The sequence below is a fragment of the Lonchura striata genome, chromosome 28, assembly GCF_050655825.1.
Source record: "Lonchura striata isolate lonStrDom1 chromosome 28, ASM5065582v1, whole genome shotgun sequence".
NCBI classification, from domain to species: domain Eukaryota; kingdom Metazoa; phylum Chordata; class Aves; order Passeriformes; family Estrildidae; genus Lonchura; species Lonchura striata.
Genome location: NC_140730.1, coordinates 1,790,402 through 1,813,935, shown reverse-complemented (window position 1 = coordinate 1,813,935; position 23,534 = coordinate 1,790,402). Strand labels below are relative to the sequence as shown.

Sequence of the window (23,534 nt, the reverse complement as noted above, 5' to 3'; positions counted from 1 at the left end):
AAAGGTTCTGGGGTTGGGGATGGAGATCAGGGAAGGTTCTGGGGTTGGGGATGGAGATCAGGGATTGGGGATGGAGATCAGGAAAGGTTCTGGGATTGGGGATGGAGATCAGGAAAGGTTCTGGGACTTGGGATGGGGATCAGGAAAGGTTCTGGGGTTGGGGATGGAGAACAGGGATTTGGGATGGAGATCAGGGACAGGTTCAGGGATTTGGAATGGAGAACAGGAAAGGTTCTGGGATTTGGGATGGAGATCAGGAAAGGTTCTGGGATTTGGGATGGAGATCAGGGATTGGGGATGGAGATCAGGGACAGGTTCAGGGATTGGGGATGGAGGTCAGTGGTTTGGGATGGAGATCAGGGAAAGGTTCTGAGCTTTGGGATGGAGATCAGGGATTTGGGATGGAGATCAGGAAAGGTTCTGGGACTTGGGATGGGGATCAGGAAACGTTTTGGGATTGGGGATGGAGAACAGGGATTTGGGATGGAGATCAGGGGTTGGGGATGGAGATCAGGGACAGGTTCAGGGATTTGGGATGGAGATCAGGGTTTGGGGATGGAGATCAGGGACAGGTTCAGGGATTGGGGATGGAGGTCAGTGGTTTGGGATGGAGATCGGGGAAAGGTTCTGGGATTTGGGATGGAGATCAGGGAAAGGTTATTTCCTAGGCTCTTTAGGCTCTTTCCTAAACCCGAGGGAAACTGGGAGACAATCCTCCAGAAGAGGAGTTATTTTAGTAAAAACTCTTGGAATTTTTCAGTGTCAGAATTTCCAGGGAGGCCTTTCTTCAGGGGAACAACATCCAAACAACAAATTTCCCTCATATTTTCCACATGAAGCCAAATCCTAAATAAAAATCTACCGACAGAAGGAAGGGTTGGCTGAAGGATTAGTCTCATTTTAATCGAATATCCACAGATTTCATGGAATAATACAAAGCAAAATTCAGGGTACAGATAAAGAGTCCGCTAGCACAAACCACCTAATTACAACCACTGCAGAAAATGACATTTCACACGTTTGTACAGCTGGGGTCGGGCTGGAAAGGAACAAAAATAAAATAAAAAAACCCCTGGGATTGTGGTTTATTGTCGTGGTGAGTTCTCAACTCCACTTGGCCAAAACCCGCTGCGTTTCTGCCTGCCAGGAAGGAAGGAAAGGAGGAAATAAAAAAAGAGAAAAATGTGCTTTTTGTGGGTTTTTGTCCCTTTCTCCTGCTCCAGGCCCATCCCAGCTCATCACCACCAGCCTTTCCTTGACTCTGGGTTTTTAAAATCCTCGAAAAAAATGGATTTGTTGCCTTTAAAAAAACCTTTCCTGCACATCTGTGGGGAAATAAAGATGGAACAATTACCATGAGGGAAGCTCTAAATATCCACTGACATTTACACAGCACTGGACAGAGAGAATTGGGATGAATTCTTCCCCTGGTTTGGTTCCTTGTGAACCACAACAAAAATTCACGCTCAGTCCCAAATCTGGGTGGAAAAACCAGAAAATGGAATTCCTGGAGCTGAGGAGGGCCTGGCATAAATCCTCCGAGAGAGGGGAAGGGAATTCCTGCTCTGGAATGAGCTGAACAGGAAAAAAATCGGATTTTTCAGGCCGATGTGGGGTGAATTGAGGTCCAGCCATTAAACACACAATGAGTGAAAACACCAGGGTGAGGATTGGCATAAAAGAACTTTTTCTGCAGCTAAAATGTGACTTCCCACGGATTCAACGGGAAGGGAAAAAAAATCTCCGGAAAAAGTCAAATCAGACCAGAAAGTGCTCAAGAGAATCCAGGGAATTGAGGAATGAAAATCTGGATCCTCCAGGGATGGTTCCGTGGGGCCTGGGCACGCCTGGGACGCTGAGCAGTGCAGCGGTATTGCTAAAGGGATGAAGTTTCTTTCATTTGCTTCTTTAAACATATTTATATATTTATATACTGGTCAAAGTTCCACTGGAAATGCACTTCCACCAGCAGCAGTGCAGATTTCTCCCCATCCAGCTGAGTTTTGTCACTCCACCTTTGGGACAGGGACCTTTTTTTGGGTTTTTTTGGGTTTTTTTTTTTTTTTTAATTTATTTTTGTCCAAGAATTTGTAGCTTTTAGTTTTGCCATCAATGCCTGAAATCACTGGTTGAAATAAGTTAATGATAATTAAATTTTTTTTCTTGTTGGCTGCTATAAAATGCAGTTTTGACATTTCTGATTTCTCCTTGATGGGGCTGCAGGTTCTTCTTTGTGTTAAAAGACAAAAACATAATCCACATATCCATCCATGAACATAAACTTTACGTGCTTATACAACTGTGAAAATGAAAAGGGCACTTTTTGAAACAAAAAAAAAACCCCAAAAAATTCCTTCCAAGAAGTTAAAAATTGATTTTTGTATGGAAACCACTGCTCACCCCCGTCTTGTGAAGGGAAATTTGGGATCTGAAGGAATTACTTGGAAAAATGTGAAGCTTCATTGTCAGATCTGCTCAATCTGAGAAGGAATTCTGTATTTTTGTATTTTTTTTTCCCCCTGGAAGTGCAGACAGAGTGGTTTTGGGAAGGAATGAAACAGCCCAAAAAGCAAATTCCATCCTGGCGGGGAGGGTGCTGAGCATCCCGAGCCCCCACAGGAAAGGAGATCGGGTTCCTCATCTCCCACATCCACCTCTTCCGTCACAGCAGAATTTCCAAACCTTTTTTGTTGCACAAAATCTCTCCAGAGCTGGATTTTGACCCCATCGTTCGACGTTTTATCCACTTTATTGTTGTATAATTGCAAATTTCCCTTGCAGTGCCAGCGTGGGTCACGTTCTCGGTGGAAAGCTGATTTTTTTTCTCTAAATCCATAAAAACAAAGGGGAAAAAAAAATAAAAAAGAAAAATCCACTTGAAGTGTTCCCAGTGAAGTCCCAGCCTCTGGGTCCACGAGGGGCTTTGTGAGCTTTAAAATTGATTTTACCAGGGAATTTTAAAGGTTTTATCCTGCCTTCACCTCTGTGGGACAGCCCCAGAGGAAGGGATCCCAGCCCTGCTGTGGGAATTTGGGAATTCCTGGCTGCTCTTTGTGCCTCCAGACACAGCTGGGAGCTCGGGAGAGCAGGGAGGCGTCACCTGGAATAAACCCGAGCTCCACAAACACCTGGGGGAATCTTCTTCCCTTGAAGCACAAAATTCCTCATGGAATTTATGGAAAGGACCATAAATCACCTGCTGTGATCCCAAGCTGCTCCAAGCCCCTTCCAACTTGAAATATTTTCTCAATAATTGCTTTATAATGAGCTTGTTTGGTGCTTTTTTTTTGTGTTTTAGATAAGATGTGGAATTTTTTATTCCATCTTCAGCCTCTGGGTTGGTGCTGTGGGTGCAGCTCTGCTTTCCATCTGTGGCTGGAGTGTGTGAGGAGCATCTCAAATGAGGATTGAGGTTAAAAAGAACTTTTGGTGCTTCCTTGGAGCTCCCAGGGGAAGAAGGATCTCATCCAGAGCGGTTTCGTGCACTGGAAGGAGGAGAAAATCAGATTTGTGTGTCCAGAGGAGCCACCAGCACCTCCGGGAAAACCTGCTCAGCCAGAATTCTCCTCGAAGTGATGGAATGGGCAGGAATTCTTCACCTGAGGGTGTTTGAGAGGGTTTTTACCTGATGATGGAATCAGGGAATCCTGGAATGATTTGGCAGGAATTTCAACCCCAGCCAGTGCCACCTGCCGTGGCAGGGACACTTCCACTCCATGGGGAATTCCAGGTGGGAATGCTGCTGGATGAGCTCCTCCTGAGGGAATCTCAGGAGAGATTCCTGCTGCCCTGTCCATGAGGGAATTCCAGGCGGGAATTCTGCTGGGTGAGCCCCTCCTGAGGGACTCTCCCAACATTCCAGCAGCTCCTCGGAGGTCCCAGCAGCGAGGGAATTCCAGTGGCACAACACAACGAGGACGAGGTGTGGAGAACGTCCCTGTCCCGTGAGGGTCCCCAAATCCCAAATCCCAAATCCCAAATCCCAAATCCCAGAGCCTCTGGGGTGTGTGCCCCGGGAGAGGCTCTGTGGGGCCGTGTGGGATCCCTTCAGAGAGCCTCACGCACCAGGATGGGACAAACCAGGGAAAAAACCACGGGAAAACCACGGGATTCCCTCATGGGAATGAGTTCTGGAGGATGGTGGAAGCTGGAAAACTGTGAGCACTTGGAATCCTCAGGAGGAAACTCGCACTGAGTGGAAAAAAGAGGGGAAAACTCTTCTCTGATGTACCAGGATGGAAAAATCATGGAAAAACCATGGGATTCCCTGCTGGGAATGAGTTCTGGAGGATGGTGGAAGCTGGAAAACTGTGAGCACTTGGAATTCTCAGGAGGAAACTCACACTGAGTGGAAAAAAGAGGGAAAAGCTCTTCCCTTATGCACCAGGATGGAAAAAACCATGGGAAAACCATGGGATTCCCTCATGGGAATGAGTTCTGGAGGATGGTGGAAGCTGGAAAAGCTGTGAGCACTTGGAATCCTCAGGAGGAAACTCACACTGAGTGGAAAAAAGAGGGGAAAACTCTTCTCTGATGCACCAGGATGGAAAAATCATGGAAAAACCACAGGATTCCAAGCTGGCAGTGCTGCCAAGGCCGTGGGCACTTGGAATCCTCAGGAGGAAACTCAACTGAGTGGAAAAAAAGAGGGAAAAGCTCTTCCCACTGCCTGTGGCCGCTGTTCCCGGGGGTGGCAGTTTTGGGGTGTCCTGGAGGAGCTGGGGGTGCAGCTCAAAGCCAAAGATCTCCACGCTGGCCAGCAGCGAGCCAAGGGAAGGGTTTGTCACCCAAACCAAAAATAAATTCTCTTTCTGGGCTGGAGATTCACGGGCTGGAGGATGCTCTGGACTTACTCCGAGGATACACAGTGAGTATTTGCACCGTGGCAATGCTCACCACACACCAGTCCCTAAACACACCAGAACCTGCAAAGTGCTGTTCTTGCTTGGGGATTTTTTGGGGGGGTTTGTTTGGTTTTTGTCCTTCTTCTTCTTCTTTAAAAAAAAAAAATAAAAAAAGAAAAGTGATTCCCAAAATTTAAGGGATTTTGCAACTTGGAGGCAGAGGAGGCTCCAGGATTTGCAGGACTTGGAAGAAGGTGGTGGTGAGGTTTTGTCCCCAAAGGTCGTTGAGGTGGGTGAGTGCCAGGCTGCTCCTTCTCCTACTCCATTCCTCCGTGCTGCTCCCGCTCAGGACATGCTGGGCAGAAAAAAAGAGACAGGAGGGATTTTCAGTCTGGAAACGGAGGTAAAAATGTTATTATTGCCAGCACATCAACAAAAAAATGAGTGGATTGTGGTGAAATCGTTCACAAAACTGTTATTATTGCCAGCACATCAACAAAAATGAGTGAATTTGGGTGAAATCACTCACAAAACTGTTATTATTGCCAGCACATCAACAAAAATGAGTGAACTTGGGTGAAATCGTTCACAAAAATGTTATTATTGCCATCGCACCAACAGAAAATGAGTGGATTTGGGTGAAATCACACACAAAAATGTGTTTGGGACCCTGATGGTGCCAGTCACAGCTCTCATGGGCAGAGGGGACAATGCCTGGGGTGGCACCAGGCTGGGACATCCTGGGCCTGACCCAGGCTTGGCTTTCCTGGCACAGGATTTGTGTCCCAGACACACCCAGAGCTCAGACCTGGTCTCCTGATCCTCTGCCGGGGGCACAGGCCTGCTGCAAAGAGAGGGAGAATGAACTCATAAATCCCCAGCAAGAAGGAAAAATGAAATAATAGATCCCCAGCAAGAATAAAAAATGAAATAATAGATCCCCAGCAAGAATAAAAAATGAAATAATAAATCCCCAGCAAGAATAAAAAATGAAATAATAAATCCCCAGCAAGAATAAATAATGAAATAATAAATCCCCAGCAAGAATAAATAATGAAATAATAAATCCCCAGCAGTGAGCTCCTGGGCATTCCTTGGAATCCTTCAGCCTCATCCAGTGCACCTTCCCCTGCTCCCCTCAGGAATTGGGGTAAGAAGAGAGGCTGTGTCCTCTGGTCAGGGCCAGGAGCAGAGGTTTTATCCTCCAGAATTCCCCTTCCCTACAGCTCCTGAACCCTCTGGGAATGTCCTGGAGGATCCCAGGGGTGCTCCTGAGCCTTGGGGTTCTTCTCATCCCCAGAGAGAAGATTTATCCTTCTCCAAGGGAAGGATAAAGCAGAGGGAAGGATTAATCAGAGGGAAGGAAAAATCAGAGGAAAGGATAAATCCGAGGAAAGGAAAAATCACAGGGAAGGAAAAATCAGAGGAAAGGATAAATCAGAGGAAAGGAAAAATCAGAGGAAAGGAAAAATTAGAGGGAAGGAAAAATCAGAGGAAAGATTAAATCAGAGGAAAGGATAAATCAGAGGAAAGGAAAAATCAGAGGAAAGGAAAAATCCAAGGAAAGGATAAATCCGAGGAAAGGATAAATCTGAGGAAAGGATGAATCAGAGGAAAAGATAAATCCGGGGGAAGGAAAAATCCAAGGAAAGGATAAATCCGAGCCCTTACCTTTCCCTCTCAGCCATGTCTTTGTTCTCCTCTGCCCTATAAACACAAATCCCATGGGAATCCATCCCCCGGGGAAGGAGGGAGACCCCAGAGCCTCCCTGGGGTGATGGGTGGCCCTTGGAGAGGAGCCACTCTCCATCCCTCCCCAGATCCATCTCACCTTTCTCTTCTGGCCTTGATCCTCTCTTCTTCATATCTGCAACAAAGACAAAAGCTCCTTTAACTCCTCTGCTCCCTTAGTCCCGTTGGGTGCTCGCTGGGGGTGAGGAGCCCCAGGTCTGAGGCTGCTCCTGGCTGAGGCCAGCTTTGCCCCAGGCTCTTCCCAATCCGTGGATTTGGTCCCAGCCCTGGGCTGGAATCTCCGGTGGCCCTCCCCGGGTCCCTCTGCACTCACTGCAGGACGCAGTCTGGGATCTGCACGTGCTCCATGGGGATCAGCTGCTCCAGCTCCTCCAGGCTGTGCACGTACTGGATCTTATTGATGAACTTCACACTGCAGAGAGGCAGAGAGACACGGGCACTGCCACCCCGGGGCTCCTGAAGCACCTCTGGAAGGGTCCGAGGGACGTGGGACCAGTGACAGCTTCACCTCGGCCAGCCCTGCCTAAGGGTGAGCTAAAAATCTGATTTGTGAGATTCAACCCCAAGGAATGGCTGGGGCTGTGCCGGGGGGTGGGATGGAGATCAGGAAAGGTTCTGGGATTGGGGATGGAGATCAGGGAAAGGTTCTGGGATTGGGGATGGAGATCAGGGAAAGGTTCTGGGGTTTGGGATGAAGACCAGGAAAAGTTCTGGGATTGGGGATGGAGAGCAGGGAAAGGTTCTGGGATTGGGGATGGAGATCAGGAAAAGGTTCTGGGATTGGGGATGGAGATCAGGAAAAGGTTCTGGGGTTTGGGATGGAGATTAGGGAAAGGTTCTGGGATTGGGGATGGAGATCAGGAAAAGGTTCTGGGGCTTGGGATGGAGAACAAAGAAAGGTTCTGGGATTTGGGATGGAGATCAGGGAAAGGTTCTGGGGTTTGGGATGGAGATCAGGAAAAGGTTCTGGGATTGGGGATGGAGATCAGGAAAGGTTCTGGGATTGGGGATGGAGATCAGGGAAAGGTTCTGGGGTTTGGGATGGAGATCAGGGAAAGGTTCTGGGGTCTGGGATGGAGCTCAGGGAAAGGTTCTAGGATTGGAGATGGAGATCAGGGACAGATTCAGGCATTTGGGATGGAGCTCAGGGAAAGGTTCTGGGATTGGAGATGGAGATCAGGAAAGGTTCTGGGGTTTGGGATGGAGATCAGGGACAGATTCAGGCATTTGGGATGGAGCTCAGGGAAAGGTTCTGGGATCTGGGATGGAGCCCAGGGAAAGGTTCCTCCCCCAGAGGGTGCTGGGCACATTCCCAGCCCTGCCAGAGCTCCAGGAGCCCTTGGGCACCTCTCTGGGACATTGTTGGGTGCCTGTGCTGGGCCAGGGCTGCGCTGGGTGATCCCAGAGGATCCCTCCGAACTGAGGGTGCTCCGTGGGCTCTGTGACTCCCAACTCCCACCCCAAACCCCGCTGGGGCTGCTGGGCTCACCTGATGAAGGGTCTGGAGATGGCCAGCACGGTCCGGATGAACCACGAGGGGTGCACGATGATCAGGGCCTTGAGGTTCTTCCTCAGCCTGGGGACAAGCCAGGGGACAGTGTCACATTCCCAGGACATTTCCTGTGCTCTGCTGGGCTCTGCCAGCTGCTGCCCAGCCCCAGCTGGCTCTGGCCAGGTAAAACCCCTCGGGGAGCCCATCCCAGCTCAGCGGGACGTGGAGCACTGCTCAGCTCTCTGGAAATACCATTGGAAAACCAAATATTCCTGGAGCGGGCTTGGAGCAGCCTGGGATAGGGGAAGCTGTCCCTGCCCATGGCAGGGGATGGAACGAGATGATTTTTAGGTCCATTCCATCACCTGGTAGGTGTAAGGAATGTGGGACTGGGTCAGACTCGTTCCTGTTGAGGAAGAGCGCCTGATTTTCCTTTGAAGAGGCCTGGGGATGATGGACAGGCCCCAGCAGCAGGATTCTCACCTTCTGTCAATCATCTGGTAGCATTTCTTCAGCCAGCCCAGGCCTGGCATCCTCCTGCGGGGCGTGGCCCCGTTCAGGTACACGATCATGTAATCCTCGGCCACCAGCAGCTCCAGGCTGCTGATCACGTACCTGCCAGGGCGACACCGAGAGGAACCCAAATGGGGCTCAAAAAACCATCTTCAGATTCCTTCAAGTGCCCGTGTGTCACCCTGAAATGGGGGAGCCCAGCTCTGGCTGTCCCCAGACCCCGGCAGGGATCTCGGGCACCTTGGCACCAAGTCACAAACACCCGTGGCTTCCATTTTAGCTGCCAACTCTGTGAGGAATCCCAAGCCACAAGGGTTTGAGCAGTGTGGGAGTTGGATTAACACAGGGTGGAAAATAAGAATTTTGGCGTTTTAGAATGGGGTTCAAGATGGATTGGGCATGTCCTGGCCTTCTTCTCCTTCTCCTCGCCCTCCACGCTTTGCTGTGCTGGTGACACTTTTCTGTTGGTTTAAGGTAGGGACACACTGCCCAACATAAATGATTTATATTGGCACGTTGTTGTAAATATAGCACACGTGGTTTTGGGTATAAAATGCGAAATTTTAGTATAAAATGTGTAAATTGTAGTATAGAATGTGTAAATAAAGTGTGTAAATTTTAGTATAAAATGTGTAAATTGTAGTATAGAATGTGTAAATAAAGTGTGTAAATTTTAGTATAAAATGTGTAAATTTTATTATAAAATGCCCTAGAGGGCAGACAGAATGCCACAGCCGAGCTGCTGGCCAGAGCTCAGCAGGTCAGAGAAAGAATATTCTAGATAAAGGAAAATAACACCCTTGAGAAGCCAACCCTGCACATTCAGACTCCTTTGGCTGCAGGCTGGGAGGAAAAAGGACTTTTACACTCTGGGGGTCATTCCAACAGCCAGACCCCAAGAGTGAAAGAGCTCCAGACCCTTTCTTCGCAGCTCTGGGAAGAGGTTTGGTGTCCTGGGTGTCCCTCAGGGCTCAGCAGTTTGTGCCCTGCTCCATTCCCTGCCCAGCTGGGGAGTGTCCCAGCCACGCTCCAGCCTGGATGTTAATTGTGCCTCCGTGCCGGGCATAATTAACTGGAAAATTTGAATGTTTGGCCTTGCTGGGCTCGGAACTGGGGCCAGCATCCCACCAGTGCCCCTGGCCCCAGCCTGCAGCTGCCAGCTGGGAGTGCTGGGCTTGGAGCCAGGCTGCTCCCAGCTGGGATTCCTGATGCCACGAGCACAGGGAAGCTGCTGTGCTGCTGCTGTTGTGTCCGAATCTGAGGTATTGATGATTTTGGGATTGTAAAAGTCTCTGTCTTTGTGCCCCGCTGCCAAATCAAAGTCATAATTCATCTGTGCTGGTTTCCAGGTTGTTTATTCTGTTTATCTCTCACATGTTCTGCTGCCCTGCCCAGCTCTGTCCTGCAGGGCAGCGTGTGGGGCTCTGCCCTCAGTGGGATGTGACAAACATTAAATACCAGAAACTCCCTGGGCTGGATTTACAAGAACGTGCCAATATCTGTCACCTACGTTGGACAGTGTGTCCCCAGCCTGAACCAACAGAAAAATGCCAACACCACAGTGAGACATGGAGGGCATGAAGAAGGAGAAAAAGGACAAGGCACACCCAATTTCCTCCATCTTGTCCCCTTTGGACCCCTCATCTAGAATCCTAAAATTTTACTTTTGCACCCGTGCCACACTTAATTATTACTGATATCAAACCCTCAGAGCTGGTAATTCATGCTGTAAGATGGAAAACTCTTTTCCATGGGCAGAGATCACAGCCAGTGTCTCTGGGGGCTCTGTCCAGGGGTTTCCTGAGCCCTGCCAGGGTCCCAGACCTGCCAGGGGTGCCACCCTGGACTCCCCCACCCTCAGCCCTCCAGGCACTCACAGGAAGAGGTTTTCCATGATGTAGTGATAATCAGCCAGGTTGCTGTCCGGGAGGTAGCAGGCAGCAAAGACGATGATGGCGTTGAGACCTTCTCCGTAGTATCCTGAGAAAAAAAAACCACAAAGGTGACGCTTTCCTGTGAATGTGAAATGGGAAAATGGGGAAAAATGGGAAAAATGTGACAGTTGAGGGGAAAACAGCACTGAAATTTGGCCCTGGGGTGGTTTTTGTGTCTCTGCTCAGCTCCAGGGGAGCGTTTCTCTCTTCAGACATCTTTCACTGTGAGATTTCCTCCTGGTTCTGGTTACAATCTGGGTTTGGGGTTCAGAGCAGGGATCTGGGGGTTTTCAAGCTGGCTTGTTCCTTGGAAATAGATCTGACTGCCCATGTGTGGACCCTGGAGCATCTCAGGGACTGGCACAGCCCCTCCAGATGTTAACTCCACAATCGCTGAACATTTTTAGCACCACCTGAGCACTTCTGTGCTTCTCTGCCACGCAAAGGCACCCAAAAACCCAAATATTTTCCCCCCAAACAGGGTCCAGCCAGGCTCGGTGTCCCCTCCAGCGTGGGACAAAGGCACAGAGGGGCTGTGGCCTCACCGCCGTGTGTCACCACCCTCATGTAGGGTTTGATCATCTGGAGGTCGATCCGGTGCTCCTGCTCGCCGATGATGACGGTTCTCCAGAGCCGGCCGTTGGTGGCACTGCCATCCTCAGTGCCCCCGTCCCCGAAGAGGTCTGCGCTGTCCCCGGGCATGTTCTTGGCCGTGGCCACGGGGGTGTCATCTGGGAAAGGGACAGAGAGTTCGGCCTTCAGGAAAAATTGGGAAAGGCTTTGGGAAGCCGAGGGGTGATGCTCGGATCGTGTTTCACCTCCTGGGCGGATTTATTCATCGATTTTCTTTTATTAACACGTGAAAATAGTTGCAATATGTCGATGTCGAGGTGGGATGGGAATGAGAAGACTCTGACCAGAAGGCTGCTGAGTGTAAAACTCTGATTTATTCAAAATACACTGCTCTTCTATACAGAGCTTTGTGAGGACCAACTCCTGAGTGTAAAACTCTGATTTATTCAAAATACACTGCTCTTTATACAGAGCTTTGCAAGGATCAAATCCATTGGTCCTGAAGTGAAAACAACCCAAAGCATTGGTGCAAAGTGCTTGATGCACAGTGGTAGAACTTAACTATAAACAGTGTGAATAACAAGAGAGATAAAGAATTATTTCCATTCTTTCCCAACTCTTTCCCAGGCTTTTGCCTGGCTAGAAATTCTCAGTTTCTTTCTTTGACTGAATCTGAGACCCACAGCAATAAGTTTGAAAAATGATGTTGTGTAAATTTGTCTAACCATTCAGGAAAGGGTTTGTTGCTATAGGACACGTGAAAGCCACTTGCTATTTGCGAGGTAAAAAAGAAGAATTATTCTCTGACTCCAACTTTTATACTTTTCCAAAGGTGACACTGGATTGGAGAGTGAATGGGCCACCTCTCCAAAGACATTGGACAAACCACCAGTACATCAACTTCCTCCACTCCCGTGAGGGAATGCAAAACAATTTGTTGTTTATGAAAATTGTGTGGGAAAGTTTTCTCACAGAATGTAAACTCAGAAGGCTTTAAAAAAATCTTAAGAATCAGAGCGACAAGAGTATAACCCAAGTTTTAATCCTGCTCTGTTGCAAGATTAAATTAATTGTTGCAAATATTATAGAAACAACTTCAAAATCACTTTAAAATCTCCCTCTGCTTCTCAGTCCTCAGCTGCTGGTGGCGAATTGCGTCAAAAATCTTTTAAAAATGAGGCAAAAAAACCACCCCAAACCCCAACCCCTGGAAATATTCGCCCAGAACCAGCCTCTTACCTTCCCATTCCAGTTCGTTCCCATTCCCCAGGAATTCGAGGGAATCGGTCTCGTCAGGAGTTTCAATGTCATCCACGTTGATGTCCAGGTCATCTGGTGTGTCCAGGAAGTCGTCGGAGAGGATGGAGCCCTCGCTCTGGTCCAGGGAAATGTTGATTTCTGGTGCAACCAGAGTCTTCCTCTTCCGATGGGCCCCGTTAAAGTTCAAAGTGTTGGGGGGAGCTGGGGGAGAAAGGAAAATAAATCTGACAAGAAAATAAATCTGTGCTGTGATCTCACAAGGTAAAAACAAAACAAAAAAACCCCTCAGATTTGAGATTTTAGTGTGTAGTAATGTGTGGAAGCTGAGGTAGAAAATTTTGGGTGTCATTTTTACAACTTCTTCCTTCTTCTTCACGAATCTGAGTCGTTTTCTCTGATTATGTAAAAGATGTTCACGTTGTGGGTTTTGAGTAATCATAATTGGGTTAGAAGCATAAATAATACCGGTATCAGCTGTTTATGAAATAATTAAGGCTGAAACAACACCATTTTCTCTCACTTTCTCAACTTGTTAGAGTTCACATCTCGTAAATTTGTAATAAATAAAGATAATAAACTTCAAAAAAGTCTCCTGAGTTTTATTCACCCTGACCTTCGAACAAGAAACAGCCTGGAATTCCAACAGCTGGTGCTGCTGCTGGATCCTTGCACAGAGCAAGGCGTCCTCGTGGGAAATTCCACGATGGAATATGGATCTGGAGCTCTCCTGGATCCTCGTGGGAAATTCCATGATGGAATATGGGTCTGGAGCTCTCCTGGATCCTTGTGGGTAATTCCATGATGGAATATGGAATATGGATCTGGAGCTCTCCTGGATCCTTGTGGATAATTCCATGATGAAATATGGATCTGGAGCTCTCCTGGATCTTTGTGGATAATTCCATGATGGAATATGGATCTGGAGCTCTCCTGGATCCTTGTGGATAATTCCATGATGGAATATGGGTCTGGAGCTCTCCTGGATCTTTGTGGATAATTCCATGATGGAATATGGAATATGGATCTGGAGCTCTCCTGGATCCTTGTGGATAATTCCATGATGAAATATGGATCTGGAGCTCTCCTGGATCTTTGTGGATAATTCCATGATGGAATATGGATCTGGAGCTCTCCTGGATCCTCGTGGGCAATTCCATGATGGAATATGGGTCTGGAGCTCTACTGGATCCTTGTGGGTAATTCCATGATGGAATATGGATCTGGAGCTCTCCTGGATCAGAGTGAGGCATCCTCATGGATAATTCCATGATGGAATATGGAATATGGATCTGGAGCTCTCCTGGATCCTCGTGGGCAATTCCATGATGGAATATGGGTCTGGAGCTCTACTGGATCCTTGTGGGTAATTCCATGATGGAATATGGATCTGGAGCTCTCTTGGATCCTGGATCCTTGTACAGAACAAAGCATCCTCGTGGATAATTCCTAATTCCATGATGGAATATGGATCTGGAGCCCTCCTGGATCCTTGTGGGTAATTCCATGATGGAATATGGATCTGGAGCTCTCCTGGATCAGAGCGAGGCATCCTCATGGATAATTCCATGATGGAATATGGAATATGGATCTGGAGCCCTCCTGGATCCTGGATCCTTGTACAGAACAAAGCATCCTCGTGGATAATTCCCAATTCCATGATGGAATATGGATCTGGAGCCTTCCTGGGTCCTTGTGGATAATTCCATGATGGAATATGGAATATGGGTCTGAAGACCATCCCAGCACCTCCCAGTCCTGAGACAGCACCCTGAGGGCTCCAGATCCATATTCCATCATGGAATTACCCACGAGGATCCAGGAGGAAGTGCCCAGACCCCTGAGGTCCCAGTTTCCTCCCCCAGCTTGAACAACTTCAAATCCCTGCTGGTTTCTTCTCCCACATGAGGGTTTATTTATTTTTTTTTTTGGTGGAGAATCCGAGGTTTTCTCCCTGCCCGCCAGCTCCTCTGGGCTCTGGAGAAGTTGGTACTTACAGGACGTGGTCTCATCTTCTGTGGGGCTCCCCAGTGACTCCATCCCTGTCTCCTCTGGGAGAGGCCTGCAGGATAAGAGGGACAAAAACACAGCAGAGAGCAGGAGAAGCTGAGGGGAAAATCATTCCGAGGGGATGGAGACAGCAGGGAAAAAACACAGCCCCAGCTCTGCCCTTTCCCTTTCCCTTTCCCTTTCCCTTTCCCTTTCCCTTTCCCTTTCCCTTTCCCTTTCCCTTTCCCTTTCCCTTTCCCTTTCCCTTTCCCTTTCCCTTTCCTCACCCTCAGGATCTGGGCTTCCCTCCTGACATTTGCAACCCCACTGACCTCCAAACTATCCCAAGGGATGAAAAACCCAGCCAGGGAACAAATCCTGACCCCGAACGACCTTGGCAACATTTTCCTTTGTGTTATCCCTGTTTTTTCCCTCTGTAGGAGCCCTGAGGGGCAGTGCCAGGCCCCGGGGCTCCTCCTTAGGGCACCCCCTGTGCTCAGGGCTTTGTCCCTGGTCCCTGGCAGTGCTCTGGGATGGCCACAACGCACAGGGAGGGATGATTTCATCCCGATTTCATCCCAATCCATCACAGCTTTATCCACAAGCACCTTCCCCAGGAAGCAGCTTGCTCCTTGCTGCTGGCTCTGCTCGGGACCCCGGGAGCCCAGATTGTCACCTCATCCTCACCTCAGCCCCTGCTGGGGTTTGGAATTGGGTTCGTTCCATGCTAAAATCCAGGCATCAGCACTGCAGCCTCTATTTTGGAGCCACCACTCCTTTCCTGGGGTTTGCAGCCCCTCGTGCTCAGCTCCTGCACCCTCCTGGCTCAAATCACGGCCCCTCCAGCTGGAGGCATCAGCGGATTGAGAAGTTTTCCTTGCTAAAATCATCCCACAGGGCATGGCTGGCACCCTTTGGCAGCTGCTGGAGCTGCTCCTGGCCCACCCCGGGCTCAGAGAAGTGGGAATTTGGATCTGGCCTGTGGCGAGGAACCTTCGCTGTGGCTGAGCCTCACCCTGGGCACTCCCCAATGTTTTTCCCCTCAATTGGAGCTGGCACTTGTTCTGTCCCCTGGAATTTGGACATCTCTTGACCAAACCCCAGCGACTCTACCAGTTCCACGTTGTCAAATCCCTGTTCAAGGCGGCTCCTTCCTGGCAGCTCCCCCTGCCCAGGGAGGAGCTAAAATCCTGCTGCTGGGACAGCCCTGGCGTGGAACTGGGACAAATCCAGGAACCTGAAGGATGAGGATGAGGATGAGGATGAGGATGAGGATGAGGATGAGCCTGTGCAAACATCGCTGTCCGGCATCCTCTTGGCCCCGTGACACAGGCAGGGAGGTGACAACGGGGACAGGATCCAGCCCAGCTCTGCCCTGCTCCTCTTCCCGCTGCCATGACACTGGGGCCACCAGCCAAATTAAACCCTATAAATATGTAGATTAAAGGATAATCCGCTGCGGGTCACTGCATATTGATGAGAGCTGAGCACCCCATCAAAGGCACGTGCAGGCGCCCGGGCACTCCGGAGCAGTGGGAAAAAATCACAGAATGACAGAACCAAAAAATTCCCTCCGGCCCCTCCAGCTCCCCCTGCCCCGTGCCCACCGAGGCCTGGCGCCGTTTGTGCCGGGAGCTGGCGCCTGGCACGATTTGGTGACACAGCATCCAGCCGGGGAGGGCAGGGCAGGGCAGGGCAGGGGGTGAGTACGTGCGGCAGCCCCGGGATCCATCTCCGCCGGCAGAGGAGGAGGAGAAGCCGCGCTTACCTTCCCCGAGGCCGCTGCGGTCACCGCCTCCCGCGGGACTCCTCCGGCCCGGCTGCCAAATTCGGGGGGAGCAGCGCTTTCCCCGAGGGCCGGGGCTTTGCTCCGTGCCCGCTGCCCGGGGCCAGGCCCCGCTCGCAGGGATGGAGCGGGCACGGCGGGATGCAGGAGGGATGCAGGAGGGATGCAGGAGGGATGCAGGAGGGATGCAGGAGGGATGCAGGAGGGATGCAGGAGGGATGCAGGAATGGATGCAGGAGGGATGCAGGAGGGATGCAGGAGGGATGCAGGAGGGATGCAGGAGGGATGCAGGAGGGATGCAGGCAGGAATGCAGCAGGATGGATGCAGGGAGGGATGCAGGGAGGGATGCAGGGAGGGATGCAGCGCTGGATGAAGGAACGGATGCAGGAACGGATGCAGGAACGGATGCAGGAGTGAGCATGCTCCCGCTCCGCTCCGCTCCTCCTCGGTTACGGCATCCCCGCCCCGGGCCAGCCGAGCCGGGCCGGGATCGAAGCCCGGCGGCGGCGGCAGCGAGGATCCGCCCGCCCCGCTCCTCCCCGGCCGGGCCGGAGCTGCTGCCGCGCTTCGGCTTCCCGGGAAACGCCGGGAATGTCGCCCGCGTCCCCAAGGAGCGGCTGGGTTCTGTTTTCCCGGCCCAGATCTCTGTCTAGCTCTGTCTAGGATGTGGCTTTTCCTTTTTTAATTTTTTTGTTTTTTTTTTCCCTGCTTTTCGGGGCAAGATTGGCTAATGGCAGGCAGGAAAAAAATAGCTCTGCAGCAAATCAGCTGCTGGAGAGCTGCTGTCCCACATGCAGCAGCTTCTGCCCTATTATTCCAAAGCCTCCAGCGGGGAAGCGGCTGGAAAAGGACAATTTATTTATTTTGATTGCGACTAGAGCCCAGCTGGCTTTCCCTCGTTTGCCTGGGGGCTGTTTGGGCTCTGTCTCGCATCATTCCTGCTCGAATCCCTCTGGAGGAGGCTCCTCCCGAGGGCTGTGGCCTCATCCCGGCCCCGCTCACATCCCTCCGCCCCTTCCCGGCCTTCATCTCCAGGGTATTTTGGTGGTGCTGGGGGATTCCCAGGAGAAATTCCCCTGGGAAGTTGGGCCGTGGAGTTTGCTGCTGGCACGGCCAGTGAGGGACAGAGCTCCCAGGAGATGCCCGGGGTGCTGCTGAGGTGTCCCAGAGCCAGACCAGCTGTATCCTGGATTTTCTGCGGAGCTCTGGGACAATGTTTTCCTTCCAACACCTTGAGTTCCCATCTCTGTTCTCTGAGCAGCCTGGACTGGTGGAAGGAATCCCACCTTTGGAAGGGAGACGAGTTTTAAGGCTGCTTCCAACCCAAACCATGCCATGATTCCCATCCACTCATCATCCATCATCCATCATCCATCCATCCATCCGTCCATCCATCCATCCATCCATCCATCCATCCATCCATCCATCCATCATCCATCCATCATCCATCCATCCATCCATCCATCCATCATCCATCCATCCATCCATCCATCATCCATCCATCCATCCATCCATCCATCCATCCATCCATCCATCCATCCATCATCCATCCATCATCCATCCATCCATCCATCCATCATCCATCCATCCATCCATCCATCATCCATCCATCCATCATCCATCATCCATCATCTATCCATCATCCATCCATCATCCATCCATCATCCATCCATCATCCATCCATCATCCATCCATCCATCCATCCATCATCCATCCATCTTCCATCCATCATCCATCCATCATCCATCCATCCATCCATCCATCCATCCATCATCCATCCATCCATCCATCATCCATCATCCATCATCTATCCATCATCTATCCATCCATCCATCATCCATCATCCATCCATCCATCCATCCATCCATCCATCCATCCATCATCCATCTATCATCCATCCATCATCCATCCATCCATCCATCATCCATCCATCCATCCATCCATCCATCCATCCATCCATCCATCATCCATCCATCCATCCATCCATCCATCCATCCATCCATCCATCATCCATCTATCATCCATCCATCATCCATCATCCATCCATCCATCATCCATCATCCATCCATCCATCATCCATCCATCCATCCATCCATCCATCATCCATCCATCCATCCATCCATCCGTCTTCCATCCATCCATCCATCCATCATCCATCCATCCATCCATCCATCCATCCATCCATCCATCCATCCATCCCTCATCCATCCTCCATCCATCCATCCATCCATCCCTTTCTTTCCCGCATTTCTCTCTCCTTTTACCCCATGAAAAGCCCGGGCTGCTGATGCTGGCTGGGATCCAGCAGCTCATCTCTCTGAGGGAATTTCATCCCGCCGGGAAGGCCGGGGCTGGCGGAGCTCCCCGGGAGGCAGCGGAAGCACAGACCCCGTCCTGTGGCTGCAGCACAGAGGGGCTCACACGGGGATGCAGCTGGAGCTGGCACCAGCCAGGCTCGTGCCGAGGGAACAGCAGCCCCTTTCTCCGTGCCGGGGAATTCTGGCGCTCCGCGGCTGCAGCTGCAGGGGGCTGGGCCAGCCTGAGGGCCCCCGGCTCCTGCAGCTGGGCCAGGGGCTCCGGGGGCCCAGCAGAGCCCGACCTCCTTGGGAGAGACCCCCAGTGTCACCCCGGCAGGGTCACCTGGAGCAGGGTGGGCTTGGAATGTCTCCGGAGAGGGAGAATCCACCCCTGGCCCAGACAGCCTGGGAGGGGGAACGAGCTGGGATTGGGGTGGGTGCTGGGATTCATCCTGGAAATGGGATTGCGGTGGGGATGGGTGCTGGGATTCACCCTAGAAGTGGGATTGGGGTAGGGATGGGTGCTGGGATTCATACTGGAAATGGGACTGGGGTGGGGATGGGTGCTGAGGATCCATCCTGGAAGTGGGATTGGGGTGAGGATGGGTGCTGAGGATCCATCCTGGAAGTGGGATTGGGGTGAGGATGGGTGCTGGGATTCACCCTGGAAATGGGACTGGGGTGGGGATGGGTGCTGGGGATTCACCCTGGAAGTGGGACTGGGGGTGGGATTGGGGGTGGGTTCTGGGATTCACCCTGGAAGTGGGATTGGGGTGAGGATGGGTGCTGGGATTCACCCTGGAAGTGGGATTGGGATGGGGATGGGTGCTGAGGATTCACCCTGGAAGTGGGATTGGGGTGAGGATGGGTGCTGGGATTCACCCTGGAAGTGGGATTGGGGTGAGGATGGGTGCTGGGGATTCACCCTGGAAGTGGGACTGGGGTGGGGATGGGTTTTGGCACCTCCGTGCAGCTGCTGAGATGGATCTGAAGGTGGAAGGTGCCACTTTGGCACCTCCTGTCACCCCCACATCTCCTTTCCCACAGGGCTGGCACCCGCTGGCATTTGTTGCATCCCAGTGGGAAATTCCTGGCACAGCAGCTCTGCTCTGTTTGGGGCTCTGCTTGGTTTGGCACCTGGGAAGGACTCCACAAATCCATAAATCCACTCCCACGTGCATCCATCCACCCTGCAGCCCTTTGTGGATCCCTCTCTCCATCCTAATCTCCCTGTGCTCCACACCCAGCTCCTTTCCCTCCTTCCCGTGCCCACACAGGGCTGCCAAAAACATCCCAAAATTTTTGATGCACTCGCAGCAGCCCCAAAAATTCTGACCCCCTGTTGGAGTTCAGGCTTCTGTTGCCTCTGAGACCTCGAGATGGACCCTCCCACTCTGATGGTTTCTCATAGGAAAAAAAAAAAATAGGATTAAATTAAAATTCTCCTGGTTTTGTTTTTGCTCTTTGGGGAACGCACCTGGGGAAGTCCTCGTCCTGCCACTCCTCCTTCACATCCACGTTCTCCATCCGCAGCGTGGCCTCCGTGGTCCCCATGGCTCTCGGGGAGGGGCTGGAGCCAGCAGATCCCTCCAGGAAGGGCTCAGGCTGGAAAGGGGAGGCAGAGAGGTTGGCATGGAGCATCCCGAGCTGGGAGAGCGTGCTTGTTTGGGAAAAGCAGCGAAATTCCGGATTCCTGGCACATTTTGGGCCAGGAAGGGGAGGTGAGGCTGGCCCTGGCGCAGAGCTGTGGGTCTGTTTTGGCCCCAGCTCCTCTCCCTGGGCAGCAGCACTGACATCCCACAGCTTCTCCCCTTCCTGCCTCTCTGCAGTGCCCATCTCCTGCTCAGCCCCTCTCCGCTGAGAGGGGAGCCCGGGACATTCCCGGATCCCACATTTCGGGTGGGATGGAAGGAGCCAGCCCTGGCTCTGCAGAGAGATCCCTGCCCCTGCTGCTCCCATGGCACGGGGAGAGGATGAGGAGGTCTCCCAGGGGTGTCCTTCCTGAGGGATCCCATTCCTGCCTTGCTCCAGGTGATCCAAAGCACCCTCCAAAGCCCTGGAGCAGCTCAGCCGAAGGCAGGGCTGGGGCTGTGCACTTTGGGAGCAAGTTCAGATCCAGGAATCCTGCATAACCCTGCATTTCACCCACACCGAACCCCAGCAGCCCTTAGAACCACATATACATACATACATACATATACATATATATATATATATATATATATATATATATATATATATATAATTTTTTTTTCTTCCAGTCAGAGAAATCCAAACCTTTCTACCCAATTCCTTGGGCCTGCAGCTCCCAGCAAAGCCCAGCTCAGGATTTAGGACCAGTGCTGGATGTCAGGGAGAGCAGAGACCCCATTCCCAGCTGGATCCTGCCCCGAGGGAACGAGGCCAGCTCGGATCTGCTCCGGAGCAGCCTCAAGGGGATCCAGCATCACCCCAGCCCCTGCAGGGTGGGCTGGGCTGCTCCCCCCGAGCTCAGCCTCCATCACACCGGGATTATTCCAGGCACTGGCTGGCTGGGAACATTTAGGAACGTTTATTTTTTTTAGGATGGGGGGTCTGGGGTGGTTCCCGGGGCTGCTCTGTCCATCCCCATGAGCAGAGCCTGCCCAGCTCTTCCCGGGGTTTTTCCTGCTGCCTTTGGCGGCTGGGCGTGACCTGGAGGGGATAAACGCGGCTGTGTCGGCCTTAAAGGGATGGACCTGCGCTGGGGAGGAACCTGAGGCCGGGTGGATCCCGCATCCCCCCGCATCCCCCCGCATCCCCCCGCATCCCTCCGCATCCCCCCGCATTCCCCCGCATCCCTCCGCATCCCTCCGCATCTCGGGCGATGGCATCAGCGCTGCTCCCTCCATCCCTGCTGGCATTCCCGGGATTGGCATTCCCAGGACTGGCATTCCCGGGATTGGCATTCCCGGGACTGGCATTGCCGAGATTGGAATTCCAGGGACTGGCATTCCAGGCACTGGCATTGCCGGGATTGGCATTGCCGGGACTGGCATTCCCGGGATTGGCATTCCCGGGATTGGAATTCCAGAGACTGGCATTCCTGGGATTGGAATTCCAGGGATTGGCATTGCCGGGATTGACATTCCCGGGATTGGATTTCCAGGGACTGGCGATCCTGGGATTGGAATTCCAGGGACTGGTATTCCCGGGATTGGCATTGCCGGGACTGGCATTCCAGGGATTGGCATTGCCGGGACTGGCATTCCCGGGACTGGCATTCCCGGGACTGGCATTCCCGGGACTGGCATTCCCGGGACTGGCAGTGTCCCAGCGAGCCCACGGCCACGTCTGCCTCCCTTCCTGCCTTCCCCACCCCTGACACCTCAATCCCACCTTCCTCCCCCTCCCCGCCGCCCGCAGCCGCTCCCTGCCCGCGCCGCACGCATCGCGGAGGGAGCAGAAAAGGAAAAAGGAAAAAGGCAGCCGAGAAACGCCGGCTGGAGACAGCCCGAGCCCCACTCACCGCTGCTGCTGCTCGGCGGGGAACAAAGGCGATGCCAGCCCGGCATCCCGGCTCCCGACGGCTGCGGCTCAGCCCCCGCCCGGGGATGCGCACGGAGGAGCGGCGGGATGCATCGGCCGCCTCTGCCCGGGCTCCGCGCTCTGCCCGGCGGCAGCGATGGATGCCAGGGCGGTTTTTTTGCGGTTTTTGTGTTATTTGTGCTCTGCCATGGCCGCTCGGCCGCCTCCGTCCCTCCCCTCCGGGGGATTTTGTGCTGCTTTTCCCCTAAGTCGGCTAATTCCCTGCTTTTGTGTGAGAGGGCGGCGAGGGGGGTCTGGAGGAGGGGAGGGAGGGGAGGGAGGGGAGGGAGGGGAGCCCTCCCTGTGCCAGCGCCGCTCCAATTGGATGCCAGACTCCGAACCCGTGCCCGGGTGGGCGGATGGAGCTGCCGGGGCTGGGCACAGCCTCCGCTCGCAGCGTTCCCCGGGATGCCCGGCAGCGGCGGAGCTGCTCCTGAGGAGGGGCTTGGGAGCATCATTCCCTGAGGAACGTGAAAAGTGCCCTGGGATGTGGGGTTTGGGATTTGGGTGCATCATTCCCTGAGGAAGGTGAAAGGTGCTCTGGGATGTGGGGTTTGGGATATGGGGTTTGGGATTTGGGTGCATCATTCCCTGAGAAAGGTGCTCTGGGATGTGGGATTTGGGATATGGGGTTTGGGGTTTGGGATTTGGGTGCATCATGCCCTGAGCACATGAAAGGTGCCCTGGGATGTTGGTTGTGGAATGTGGGGTTTGGGATATGGGGTTTGGGGATTGGGATTTGGGTGCATCATGCCCTGAGCACAGGAAAGGCGCCCTGGGATGTGGGATTTGGGATGTGGGATTTGGGATTTGGGTGCATCATGCCCGGAGCACAGGAAAGGCACCCTGGGATGTGGGATTTGGGATTTGGGGTTTGGGATGTGGGATTTGGGTGCATCATGCCCTGAGCACAGGAAAGGTGCCCTGGGATGTGGGATTTAGGATTTGGGATGTGGGATTTGGGTGCATCATGCCCGGAGCACAGGAAAGGCACCCTGGGATTTGGGATTTGGGATGTGGGGTTTGGGATTTGGGATGTGGGGTTTGGGATGTGGGGTTTGGGATTTGGGATTTGGGATGTGGGATTTGGGATTTGGGATGTGGGGTTTGGGATTTGGGATGTGGGGTTTGGGATTTGGGATTTGGGATGTGGGATTTGGGATTTGGGATGTGGGGTTTGGGATTTGGGATGTGGGGTTTGGGATTTGGGATGTGGGGTTTGGGATTTGGGATTTGGGATGTGGGATTTGGGATTTGGGATGTGGGGTTTGGGATGTAGGGTTTGGGATTTGGGATGTGGGGTTTGGGATGTGGGGTTTGGGATTTGGGATTTGGGGTTTGGGATTTGGGTGCATCATGCCCGGAGCACAGGAAAGGTGCCCTGGGATTTGGGATTTGGGATGTGGGGTTTGGGATTTGGGATGTGGGGTTTGGGATTTGGGATTTGGGGTTTGGGATTTGGGATGTGGGGTTTGGGATTTGGGATTTGGGATGTGGGGTTTGGGATGTGGGGTTTGGGATTTGGGATTTGGGGTTTGGAATTTGGGGTT

General features: G+C 52.3%; 1 protein-coding gene across 5 annotated transcripts; it reads right to left on the bottom strand.

Moving 5' to 3' along the window:
* Positions 1 to 877: 877 nt before the first annotated feature.
* ATCAY (ATCAY kinesin light chain interacting caytaxin) lies at positions 878 to 22,251 on the bottom strand. Of its 5 annotated transcripts, none has more exons than XM_077788839.2 (13): positions 21,926 to 22,251; positions 19,916 to 20,043; positions 14,363 to 14,427; positions 12,348 to 12,569; positions 11,081 to 11,266; positions 10,479 to 10,581; positions 8,572 to 8,703; positions 8,086 to 8,172; positions 6,910 to 7,008; positions 6,676 to 6,711; positions 6,516 to 6,546; positions 5,653 to 5,688; positions 878 to 5,199 (listed from the first exon to the last, which is right to left on the bottom strand). In XM_077788839.2, the coding sequence occupies exons 2-11, from the start codon at positions 19,990 to 19,992 to the stop codon at positions 6,525 to 6,527; spliced, it is 1,029 nt and encodes a 342-aa protein (XP_077644965.1). In that variant the 5' UTR covers positions 19,993 to 20,043; positions 21,926 to 22,251; the 3' UTR covers positions 878 to 5,199; positions 5,653 to 5,688; positions 6,516 to 6,524. The 5 variants fall into 5 exon arrangements, with proteins under 5 accessions (XP_077644965.1, XP_077644964.1, XP_085418346.1 ...); XM_077788838.2 differs by having other exon boundaries at positions 6,516 to 6,551; positions 21,926 to 22,250; XM_085562220.1 differs by lacking the exon at positions 5,653 to 5,688 and having other exon boundaries at positions 6,516 to 6,551.
* Between the last annotated feature and the right edge of the window lie 1,283 nt (positions 22,252 to 23,534).